The 12,344-nt window shown below is 39.8% G+C and overlaps 1 protein-coding gene across 3 annotated transcripts in view; it reads left to right on the top strand.

The window, feature by feature from the left end:
* LOC124605670 (protein arginine N-methyltransferase 7-like) overlaps nucleotides 1-12,344 on the top strand; it is a 134,311-nt gene that overhangs the window by 48,839 nt on the left and 73,128 nt on the right. For 2 of the 3 annotated variants that reach the window (XM_047137516.1, XM_047137514.1), the window contains one exon: nucleotides 5,322-5,543. In XM_047137516.1, the coding sequence (XP_046993472.1) occupies nucleotides 5,322-5,543 (222 nt within the window). The remainder of the gene's footprint in view (nucleotides 1-5,321; nucleotides 5,544-12,344) is intronic. The other variant, XM_047137515.1, reaches the window with a different exon arrangement.

The following is a 12,344-nucleotide window of genomic DNA, read 5'->3' as shown; positions in this document are numbered from 1 at the left end:
TTGGGACCTACTTCATTGTGAATCTGGACATATGAATGTGCACTTTAAGCTGAATTATAGATTTTAGTATGGTGTACGAAATTCCGATGTTCTTGGAGTACCCTGTTTCTTTTGTGACATCATATAAAATCTCTTAATAACACATATGTATGAACATATGGGCTTCTCGCGTCATCGTAGCTGCCCGCGACAGCAATGCCTGTTTTCTGGCACACTCTGGCAACTGCTGAAACAAAGCTATTTCTAACAGGTCGCGACAAAATATCGCAAATGGTGCTTTGAAAAGCGTTAGTTTCTAAGTAAATTTCATTTTATGCAAGATTAATTTGGTTAAAGTGTGCCGAGTGTACAGTGAATTTCTCAAATCACAGAGTGTTTGACTCTCATTTAAAACTTGACACATTGACGGCTAGCCACTTCGAAGAATTTTGAGCCCAGAAGACCACACATTAATGTCATTATTTAAAATTTTAACAGCACATTTGATGTTCCTTAAAGCGTAACACATGCAAAAATGCCACTATTTTATGTGAAAGCTTAGGTTTTCTTATGGCTTACTATGCTTCAAGACCAATATTATATGTGAAAGCCTAATTTTTCCTATTTGTGTGTTCACAGTGCTTAACAATGATGTTGCTATTGGTTGACTACGTCACATGTCCTACGCTCTGAATATCTGCTGCAATTGGGTGGCGAGATCATGTGACATGAGATATGACTGGCTTATAAAAGCACATTGCAGTCTCGATGTCAATGCTTTGGAAACTGAAGTCCTGGTATCTATACTTTTGTAATAAGAATACAAAAAAAGTGCAGGGTATCATAATATGAAAATATGCTGCATAAATGTTGCTGCATATCACAGATCTTTCCAATTCTTTTCTGAAGTTCCACGCTGCTTACAAAACCTTTACCATTCAAAGTATTGATATTTTTGCAGCTCCAAGGGAAAGTATCCTGTCAGTTATCATGGAAAAAGTGCCATTTTTCCACCTTGGAAGAAGTGTATTTTCACATGGGAGAAAGTGCATTTTTAACTGAGAAATACAGGAATTTCTTTTTCTCGTCCGTGTATATACTCTGATATGATCTGGTCTCCAATTATCATAATCATAAATTTTCTCATTTGCAGCCGATGGTATGACCGATATTATTTCAATTAGATTTGCCTTCTTTAAGGTTTTATCTCATTTAGAATTAATGAATATTTCTTACACTCTATTGTGAGGCTACATTTATTTTGCTAGAAAGGTAATGTCAGAATGTTTTAGCGGTGCTCAGAAATCAGTTCAGTTTCAGCACCTCCACTCAGGCACAGGTCAATAGAAAAACCTGAGCTGAAAGCCCATGACAGAGCTATACCCTTCACATTCACTGACAATACCTGTTTGACAATTACATATTAGAATACATTCTCTTTCTGTGCAGTTTTACATACCACTGGTATCATAAATCTTTGGTTTGAATTACATCTCAGTTATAAAGTAAATGGATAGAAAAAAAAAATCTACTTGTAAAGCCACAGCAGGAGAACACACGTATAAAAAAAGGTTTTACTTAGGCAAGCTTTTGGAGCCAGTGGCTCCTTTTTCTGACAGGAGGGCTGAAGGGAAAGGAAGAGAGGTGAATGGAAAGGACCTGGAGAGGTTGGGGAAAATAACAGTACAGCCCTTCTTAGCACATTTCAAGGAGCGAAAGTGCCCCCAGTGATAGTGTGTATGCAATAGGCAATAATCTGTTGTACGCAATCTGCTGGTATACACACCTTCCAATGTTCTGAATTTATGTTGTTCCTTTAGAAGAAAATTTGGTTATACATCTTAGAACGCTCTGAAATTTTGGTGTTCTGTTCCTTAAGCAATTCTTGTTTTAAACAATTCCACCTGGAGTTGTTGGCTTGTAACCTAGGCATACTTGTACACAGGTTGAGAAAGAAATGCCTATTTATCCTGGCGTGAAGGAGTAATATTTTAAAATCAGAGTATTTCTCTATCAATTCATTGTATTCAGGTAGACACGCGGGTAATCGTGATAAAGCATCAGCTAATCAAAATCAAGTGAGTCTCCATCGAGCTAGCCTGTCGTGTAATAGCTTAAAAGTTGTTAAGAAACTTCATGCTTGTTGCCGCAGAAGATGCCGACGTGCTTGCCGTAAACAGTTAAGAAATTTCTTCAGTGCCCACACAACTGCTAATGCCTCCAACTCTGTTGTGTAGTATGATCTTTTACACTGTAATAAAACTCAACTTTCAAAACCAATTACTTACTTTTCAGTATTGCCTTGATTGCCTTGTTTCTTCAAATTGGAAGAGACAAGCACTCAGACCATAAGACAATGCGCCTGTCGCTAGATAGAAATCCTTTAACAAAGTCTCACTGTTTGATAATTGGTCTAGTACGAGTGTTCGGAAAAAAGTCACAAGTCCTAGAAAGAACTTTTTTTTAAGGGGAAAGACAATTGCAAATCGAATCAGTTCTTCTCCAGATCAGGTACAATGCCAGTCGGTGATTCTACCAAATTTAGGCTTACAGAGATTTGCAGTGACTTCTGCTTCTGCATATTTCGTTAATACTCACTCTGTTAATTCTAAATGCTATTCCCAAGTAGTTACGGTAATTATAGTACTATCCTTTCCCATAGGTCTGGAACCAATATGGTATCCAAAGCAGTAATGAATACTCCAGCACTTACATTTAACCTGAATGGTAGTACACGAAACCAGTGGATCTGACCTGCAAATATAAATACAGATACACAAGACTCTCACTAATCTGGCCCTCAGTAGTCCGGCCTCTCAGTAATCCTGTGCACATCCAAAAACACGTGCACAACGAAGTATTGTGGGCGACAATACTTAGTGAAACAATGCTTTATATACTGTATTTGGAATTGCAGCTTTCTTTGCAGTTCAGAATCATGTCTTCTAAAAGGAAACTCATTATGCTAGACCTCGCAGAAACTTGAAATTTTAGATAAGTTAAATTTAGGTTCTTCGCAGAAAGCCATTGCTGCTGAGTTCAGTGTTGAATGAGCAACTATTTTTGACATCAAAAAGAAAGATGATGTTATTGGACAGTACTCAACATAAATGGATAGTGAGTTGGGAAAACGGAATGTTATGCGAAAGAGTGAGAATGAAGAACTGGATGTAGCTGTTTATAAATGGTTCATACAGCAATGCAGTAAAGGAATTCCATTCAGTGGCCCGATTATAAAGGAAAAAGCAGCTGCATTTAACAAACAACTTGGCGCTAGTAACTTCTTTGCAGCAAGCGAAAAAACGACATAGCATTTGACAGCTGACAGTCACTGGGGAATGTTGCTCAGCTAATGATAAGGATGCTGATGAGTTTGTAAGCAAGATATGGAAGATAATATAGGAAGAAGATTTAACTGCTGATGCCTTGTATAATGCTGATGAAAGAGGTCTCTTTTAGAAGATGCTTCCTTCAAAAACATTAGCTGCCAAGAACGAGAAGGAAGCGTGTGGTTACAAGCAACAGAAAGAGCACGTAACATTAATGGTGTGTTGTAATGCAAATGGGAGTCATGAACTACCACTTATGGTGATTGAAAAATCCCAACATCCTCATTGTTTTCAACACAATGATGCAAATATTCTACCACTGCAGTATTGCGCTCAGAAGAAAGTGTGGATGGACAGACAAATATTCTCTTGGTGGTTCAATGAAACGTTTGTACCAGCAGTGAGAAAAGAGCTAAAGAAGAAAAAGTTTCCACTGAAAGCTATCTTTATAACTGACAATGCTCCCAGTCATCCTTCAGATGTTTCTCTAAAGTCCGATGGTATACATGTACAAGCACTCTTTCTCCCACCCAATGTGATAGCCGTAATTCAGCCCATGGACCAGGGAATTTTGGAATCAATTAAATGTCATTACCGACATTCACTTCTCGTCTCCTTGCTGAATGAAAGTGAAACCAACTCTACCGAAACTATACTGAAGGTGTGGAAAGCAATTAACATACATGATGTTGTTTTCCAAGCAGCCGAAGCATGGGATAAAGTGGAGAGTGCTACAGCAATGAAGAGCTGGAGAAAAGTGTGGCCATCCATTGATGCCGAGTTGGATCCAGTAGTGAGTGACTCCCACCAGTATCTTGTCTCCTAACTTCCAAACTCTCCTGCGACTAGCACTCTTAGGTGAAAGGATATTGTGTGGACATGGCATAGCCACAGCCTGGGGGTTGTTTCCTGAATGAAATGACTCTGGAGCAGAGTCTCCACTGATATAAATTTGCAAAGGTCAGAGCTCAAGTCTCAGTCTGGCACACAGTTTTAATATGCCAGGAAGGTTCAAATCAGTGCACACTCCACTGCAGAGTGAAAATTTTATTCTGTGCTGTCCTTGCATATAGACTCAAAGATCAGCCAAACAACCACATTCTCTCCCCATTTCAAATGACATAATCTCCTCAAAAAGTGCCATCATTCTGGGGTCTCAGTTTCAACCCATCTATGATCTGTCATTTCCGAAATATGTATGACTTTTCTGAATCCTCTCAGACGATTGTTCTTATGAATCTCATCTCGGAGTTTCCTAACCCGTAACTTTGTCTAGATCCCTTATTCAGTCCAAAAGCCATGAAAGATTAACCTGTTTTACAGTGTATTAAGATCTACCCCTGTTATCATGGCATACTGAATAACATAGAGGACCCTGCCATTGTGCCTCAGTTGTGTGTGACCAGTTACTTGATGAGAATCTAATCTTCTTCACAACAAAACAAACAACAGTCACAAACGGCCACAATAACTGTCATAAAAAGATACTATGACTGGGAACACAGATATTTCCATATTTGGATAAATGTGTACATAATTCCTGTTGGTATTTGGAGTTAAAACAGTCTGTCCCCCACCAGTCTGCATTGAACACTCAACACATACTATTGTGCTTGTAAGAAATAAAGACAGTGATTAATAGATTTTTGTTTGTTTGGCTTAAAATGGTATAGTTAGAGAACACATTCTATTGATTTAGGTGGACATTATTTTTTATTCACCTTATAGATAATCTGAATGTATAAGAAGATTCCTATAGCATAATACCATTGACAGTTGTGTAGAATACAGTGTAACAGTGTTGGTCAAATGTCTAATATTTTTTTTATATATGCTATTCTATTAGGAAAGAAGACATCAAAAAAGGTGTGCTGAAATCGCAACAGTGAAATAAAATTACTTAATAGGAAGAAAAGAATGAGAGTGAGAATGTGTGTGAGACATGTATGTGTTTGCAATTTTTAGTAATGCGTAGATCTATTATAGTAATTTTGTTTCTCTTTTTTTTTTCAGGCCTTTATTCCAATGGCACACTGTGCAAAACGTGTGTTAAATGAAAATAATCTCTGTGACAAAATCAAACTGATTATGAAACGGTCCACAGACATAACAGTTGGAGCTAAAGGGGACATGGAAAACAGAGCAAACATATTGGTAACAGAAGTTTTTGACACTGAACTCATTGGAGAGGGTGCTCTTGGTACTTTCATACATGCACATGAACATCTTTTAGAGGTACTGATATTGCGAACAATAATTTCAAAAATTGTCATATATGAAGGGAATCACTGATGAACATTGATTATAATGAACATTGGTGATAAGCTGAAACTGTGTGCTGGACTAGGTCCTGAACCTGAAGCCCAGCCTTTACTGGGCAATTTACTGCCAGTTGTATGGTTTCAGTCCACATCACAAACTGGCTCAGAGCTTCTGCTTGTCATGAAATGTTCATCATATCTTTCAAATGTAACAGAGTCTTTTACACAGTATAGTAGCACTAGCAAATCGAGGAGAAAGGACACTAAGAACATTTGAACCAAACTAAAGCCTCAGGAATGTCATTGAGTTGACAGCTTTTTACAGTTTGACAGAGTATATTCTTCAGTGAACATTTATGAGAAATGTAAAAACATACTTAACTTTAGAACTTTACCAATGCTGTGGTTAAGCTGAATTACACATGCTCTCTACAGTAAATGTGGGTCCAGTTGCATTTGTAGAAGAGGCACTCTGAAACTTTTAATGTATGGAGAAGAACCGCTGAGAAATTGAAGTTACATTTATTTTATGAGGCATGCTCACACAGCACGGTTGGTTACACGCGCCTGCAAAAGACAAGGATCTTCAATATTCACTGCTTGCTGTTTCAACATCCTGTCTTGTCAGCCACCTGGACAAAGTTTGGCTGTCAATTTACACAAGGCTCCATAAATCTCCCTTTCATTCAGTTTCTCTGCTGCTTCCCTCATACAGAGATTCTTCAACTTATAATGCTTTAACAAAATGTATATGTTAGTATTTTGCGACACCGATTTTCCAGTTTCAACAAATTACAAGGCGTGTATATGACTATTTAGTCTGGCAAATAGTTTTAAGTTGTCACAAATGTTGATTAGAATATATTCTCTGCTAAAGAGTAGAACATGTTTTCTGATTGTTGTAATATTCATCCTAGTGTCTCATTTTTAACAGTATGTGTGTTTGGGGGGGGGGGGGGGGGGCAGGAGCACAAGAGAGGGGGAGAGGGAGAGGGAGAGAGAGAGAGAGAGAGAGAGAGAGAGAGAGAGAGAGAGAGAGAGGGGGGGGGGGGGGGGGAGGAGGAGATGACAAAGAAAATTTAAGGTTATGTAGATCTCATAGGAGTGTCCTCTTTATAATAAATAAAAAATTGAGGTTTTTGTTTTTGACTGGTTTGACAACCAGACAAGTTATTTTAATGAATAATAATTCTCCACAAGGTTTATCAATAAATGGAAAAATATTCTTTTTATTTTATTTCTGTTTGCATTACTGAACAGCTTCAGTTGCAGAGTCATATTCAAATAGAAAATACATATTAGTGCAAAGTTTAAAAAACATAAACTACAGCCGGCCGGAGTGGCCGTGCGGTTCTAGGCGCTACAGTCTGGAACCGCGTGACCGCTACGGTCGCAGGTTCGAATCCTGCTTCGGGCATGGATGTGTGTGATGTCCTTAGGTTAGTTAGGTTTAAGTAGTTCTAAGTTCTAGGGGACTGATGACCACAGCAGTTAAGTCCCATAGTGCTCAGAACCATTTGAACCATAAACAACAAATGTTGTATTAAGGAAAAAAGCTCTTACTTATCCACAAGCCATGTGGATGGTTATGCTTTGTTCAGAAACCATCAACTAACCAGTTAACATTCACAGCAGTATAACTATAAGTAGTTAACCTAAGTTGTAATGAATGTTGTAATCAGTTTAAGTATAATTAGAGAACTATAAAGTTTTTAACTTGAAACAGCAACCAGCCATCAACTGCACATGGAAACTGATTTCAGTAAAGTAAAGGAACAATCAAACAATGCAAACTCCAGGTTGGAATATCAACAATATAAGGTCAAGTTAGATTGCTACTTACCGTAAAGATGGCACCGTAAGTTGCAGACGGGCACATCGAAAAGACACTTACACATTAGCCTTCAGCCACAGCTTATGTCAGGAAAAAAAAAAACACAAACACACATTCGTTCACACACACACACACACACACACACACACACACACACACACACACACACACACACAACCACACAACCACCATCTCTGGCAGCTTGGAACAGAATGCAGCTGTTACGTAAAATAGAAGTAGCAGCCTGGAAGGAGCGGGGAAGAGTAAGGGATAGCAGGGTACCGGTAGGGGGGGGACAGAAGACCTCCAATGCTAAATTTGTGATCCCTTGATGCCTGAGAACATGTCCTACCAACCGGTCCCTTCTTATTGTCAAGTTGTGCCACAAGCTCCTCTTCTCCACAATTCTATTAAATACCTCCTCATTAGTTATGTGATCTAGCCATCTAATCTTCAGCATTCTTCGGTAGCACCACATTTCGAAAGCTTCTATTCTCTTCTTGTCCAAACTATTTATCGTCCATGTTTCACTTCCATACATGGTTACACTCCATACAAATACGTTCAGGAACGACTTCCTGACACTTAAATCTAAACTTGATGTTATCAAATTTCTCTTCTTCAGAAACGCTTTCCTTGCCATTGCCAGTCTACATTTTATATCCTCTCTACTTTGACCATCATCAGTTATTTTGCTCCCCAAATAACAAAACTCATTTACCACTTTAGGTGTCTCATTTCCTAATCTAATTCCCTCAGCATCAGCCAACTTAATTCGGCCACATTCCATTATCCTCATTTTGCTTTTGTTGATGATCATCTTATATCCTCCTTTCAAGACACTGTCCATTCCGTTCAACAGCTCTTCCAAGTCCTTTGCTGTCTCTGACAGAATTACAATGTCATCGGCGAACCTCAAAGTTTTTATTTCTTCTCCCTGGATTTTAATACCTACTCCAAATTTTTCTTTTGTTTCCTTTACTGCTTGCTCAATATACAGATTGAACAACATCGGGGATAGGATACAACCCTGTTTAACTCCCTTCCCAACCACTGCTTCCCTTTCATGCCCCTCGACTCTTATAACTGCCATCTGGTTTCTGTACAGATTGTAACTAGCCTTTCGCTCCCTGTATTTTACCCCTGCCACCTTTAGAGTTTGAAAGACTGAGAGAGAGTATTCCAGTCAACATTGTCAAAGGCTTTCTCTAAGTCTACAAATGCTAGAAATGTAGGTTTGCCTTTCCTTAATGTTTCTTCTAAGATAAGTCGTAAGGTCAGTATTGCCTCACGTGTTCCAAAATTTCTACGGAATCCAAACTGATCTTCCCCGACGTCGGCTTCTACCAGTTTTTCCATTCGTCTGTAAAGAATTCTTTGTTAGTATTTTGCTGCTGTGACTTATTAAACTCATAGTTCGGTAATTTTCACATCTGTCAACACCTGCTTTCTTGCTCACCAGATGGTAGAGTTTTGTCAGGAATGGCTCTCCCAAGGCCGTCAATAGTTCTAATGGAATGTTGTCTACTCTCGGGGCCTTATTTCGACTCAGGTCTTTCAATGCTCTGTCAAACTCTTCACACAGTATCGTATCTCCCATTTCATCTTCATCTACATCCTCTTCCATTTCCATAATATTGTCCTCAAGTACATCACCCTTGTATAGACTCTCTATATACTCCTTCCACCTTTCTGCTTTCCCCTCTTTGCTTAGAACTGGGTTTCCATCTGAGCTCTTGATATTCATACAAGTGGTTCTCTTTTCTCCAAAGGTCTCTTTAATTTTCCTGTAGGCAGTATCTATCTTACCCCTAGTGATATATGCCTTTACATCCTTACATTTGTCCTCTAGCCATCCCTGCTTAGCCATTTTGCACTTCCTGTTGATCTCATTTTTGAGACGTTTGTATTCCCATTTGCCTGCTTCATTTACTGCATTTTTATATTTTCTCCTTTCATCAATTAAATTCAATATTTCTTCTGTTACCCAAGGATTTCTACTAGCCCTCGTTGTTTTACCTGCTTGATCCTCTGCTGCCTTCACTATTTCTTCTTTCAAAGCTACCCATTCTTCTTCTACTGTATTTCTTTCCCCCATTCCTGTCAGTCGTTCCCTTATGCCCTCCCTGAAACTCTGTACAACCTCTGGTTTAATCAGTTCATCCAGGTCCCATCTCCTTAAATTCCGACCTTTTTGCAGTTTCTTCAGTTTTAATCTATAGTTCATAACCAATAGGTTGTGGTCAGAGCCCACATCTGCCCCTGGAAATGTCCTACAATTTAAAACCTGGTTCCTAAATCTCTGTCTTACCATTATATAATCTATCTGATACCTTTTAGTAACCCAGGATTCTTCCATGTATACAACTTTCTTCTATGATTCTCGAACCAAGTGCTAGCTATGATTAAGTTATGCTCTGTGCAAAATTCTACCAGACAGCTTCCTCTTTCATTTCATACCCCCAACCCATATTCACCTACTATGTTTCCTTCTCTCCCTTTTCCTACTCTCGAATTCCAGTCACCCAGGACTATTAAATTTTCATCTCCTTTCACTACCTGAATAATTTATTTTACCTCATCATACATTTCATCAATTTCTTCATCATCTGTAGAGCTAGTTGGCATACAAACTTGTACTAATGTAGTAGGCATGGGCTTCGTGTCTATCTTGGCCACAATAATACGTTCACTGTGCTGTATGTAGTAGCTTACCCACTTTCCTATTTTTTATTCATTATTAAACCTACTCCTGCAATACCCCTATTTGATTTTGTGTTTATAACCCTGTATTCACCTGACCAAAAGTCTTGTTCCTCCTGCCACCGAACTTCACTAATTCCCACTATATGTAACTTAAACCTATCCATTTCCCTTTTTAAATTTTCTAGACTACCTGCCCGATTAAGGGATCTGACATTCCACGCTCCGATCTGTAGAACGCCAGTTTTCGTTCTCCTGATAACGATGTCCTCTTGAGTAGTCCCCGCCCGGAGATCCGAATGGGGGACTATTTTATCTCCGGAAATTTTACCCATCATCATTTAACCATACAGTAAAGCTGCATGCCCTCGGGAAAAATTATTGCTGTAGTTTCCCCTTGCTTTCAGCTGTTCTCAGTACCAGCACAGCAAGGCCATTTTGGTTAGTGTTATAAGGCCAGATCAGTCAATCATCCAGACTGTTGCTCCTGCAACTACTGAAAAGCCTGCTGACCCTCTCCAGTAACCACACGTTTGTCTGGCCTCTCAACAGATACCCCTCCCTTGTGATTGCACCTACAGTATGGCCATCTGTATCGCTGAGGCACGCAAGCCTCCCCACCAATGGCAAGGTCCATGGTTCATGGGAACTATATGAAATAAAATCATCATAACATCTGAATGGTTTGCAGTAGCAAGTTCAAACTGCATGGTTGGCTTGCAGGGCACAATCGGAATTGGTATGTGCTTGCGCACGTGCGTTGTTATTGTTGGCAATTTGCATGTGAAAATGTCACGCAGCATGCCTGAGCATAGAGCACATGTGAAGACCTGCTATGTGAGCAGTAACAACCCAATTGCAGCTCAAAGGAAGCTTGCGACTGAGTTCAGGCTGAAGACAACCGGCCCAAGTGTGCTAGCAATCAAGAATTTGATTCACAAGTTTGAGAGAATAGGTAGTGTTCTGATGACAGTGTTAGCAATGTCAGTCATCCAAAAAGGGGTGAAAAATGCCTGAAAACATCGAGGTGACACATCCTGTGTTTCAAACCAGTCCCAGGGAATCAGTCAGACAAACTACACCACAGGTGGTACTCAACCAGTAGACACCGCAACAACTTGTTGTTGAAGACCTGCATCTCGTCCCATACAAAATTCAAACCCATCAGTTTTTAAGCCCCAGAACCACAGAACAGCAGTTGTGCTTCACCAACACTATTGTCCACAGAAGTGACAAACAGAACATTGATGTGAATATGGTTTGGTTTAGTGACAAAAGCCCACTTTCATTTGGATGGGTCCATTAATCAGCAAAATTGGCACTTTTGGGGGTCTGAGAGCCTGTATTTCACAGTTGAAAAGTCTCTTCATCCTCAACTGGTAACTCTGTGGTGTGCAATGTCTAGTCACGGAATAATCGGTGAAGTATTCCATGATGGCATGGTGACTGCCGAACGGTACGTGTAGGTTTTGGAAGATGATTTCATCCCCATTGTCCAAATTAACCCCGATTTTGACAAGATGTGCTTCATGCAAGACAGAACTCTTTCCCATTGAAGCAGGAGATAGTTTGATGTCCTGGAGGAACACTTTCGGGACCGCATTCTGGGCTCTGGGGTACCCAGAGGTCACTGGAAGGGACCTCAATCAGCCACCATATTCTCTGGATCTGAGCACGTGAGAGACCTTATTGTCAGGCTATATTGAAGACAAGATGTACAGCAATACCTCAAAACCATTGCTGAGCTAAAAACAGACTTTTAGGAGGTTATTGACAGCATTGATGTTCCGACACTCAGCAGGTCATACAGAATTCCACTATTCGTCTGTGTCACATCATCACCAACGATGGCAGACATATCGAACATGTCATAACCTGAATCCAAATATCTGCAGAGATGTTTATATGTTGAATAAAGTGTGTGCAGCCTGTAGTTTGTAACTAATTTAAGTATTTTTTCATATAGTTCAAAAATTGTCACCCTGTACATGACACTACTGTTTTCACAGGTGGTCTGCCTGGCCTCTGATGGTGTAAGATAGACCTGTGACAGGACTGGGATGGGAAGTGTTGGCTGAGAGGATTGGGCAGGTCTGGCACAGGGATATGATCCCTGTGGCAAGGGGTTGGGATTGGGAGTGGCATAGGGGTGAACTAGGATGTTGTAGAGATTGGGTGGCCAATGGAACTCAGCTTCAGGATTGGTGGGAAAAAATCTTGAGTAGGTTGTCCCTCATT

The sequence above is a fragment of the Schistocerca americana genome, chromosome 3, assembly GCF_021461395.2.
Source record: "Schistocerca americana isolate TAMUIC-IGC-003095 chromosome 3, iqSchAmer2.1, whole genome shotgun sequence".
Taxonomy (NCBI): domain Eukaryota; kingdom Metazoa; phylum Arthropoda; class Insecta; order Orthoptera; family Acrididae; genus Schistocerca; species Schistocerca americana.
Note: the sequence above shows the minus strand (reverse complement) of the source record. Positions and strands in the feature narration are given on the sequence as shown.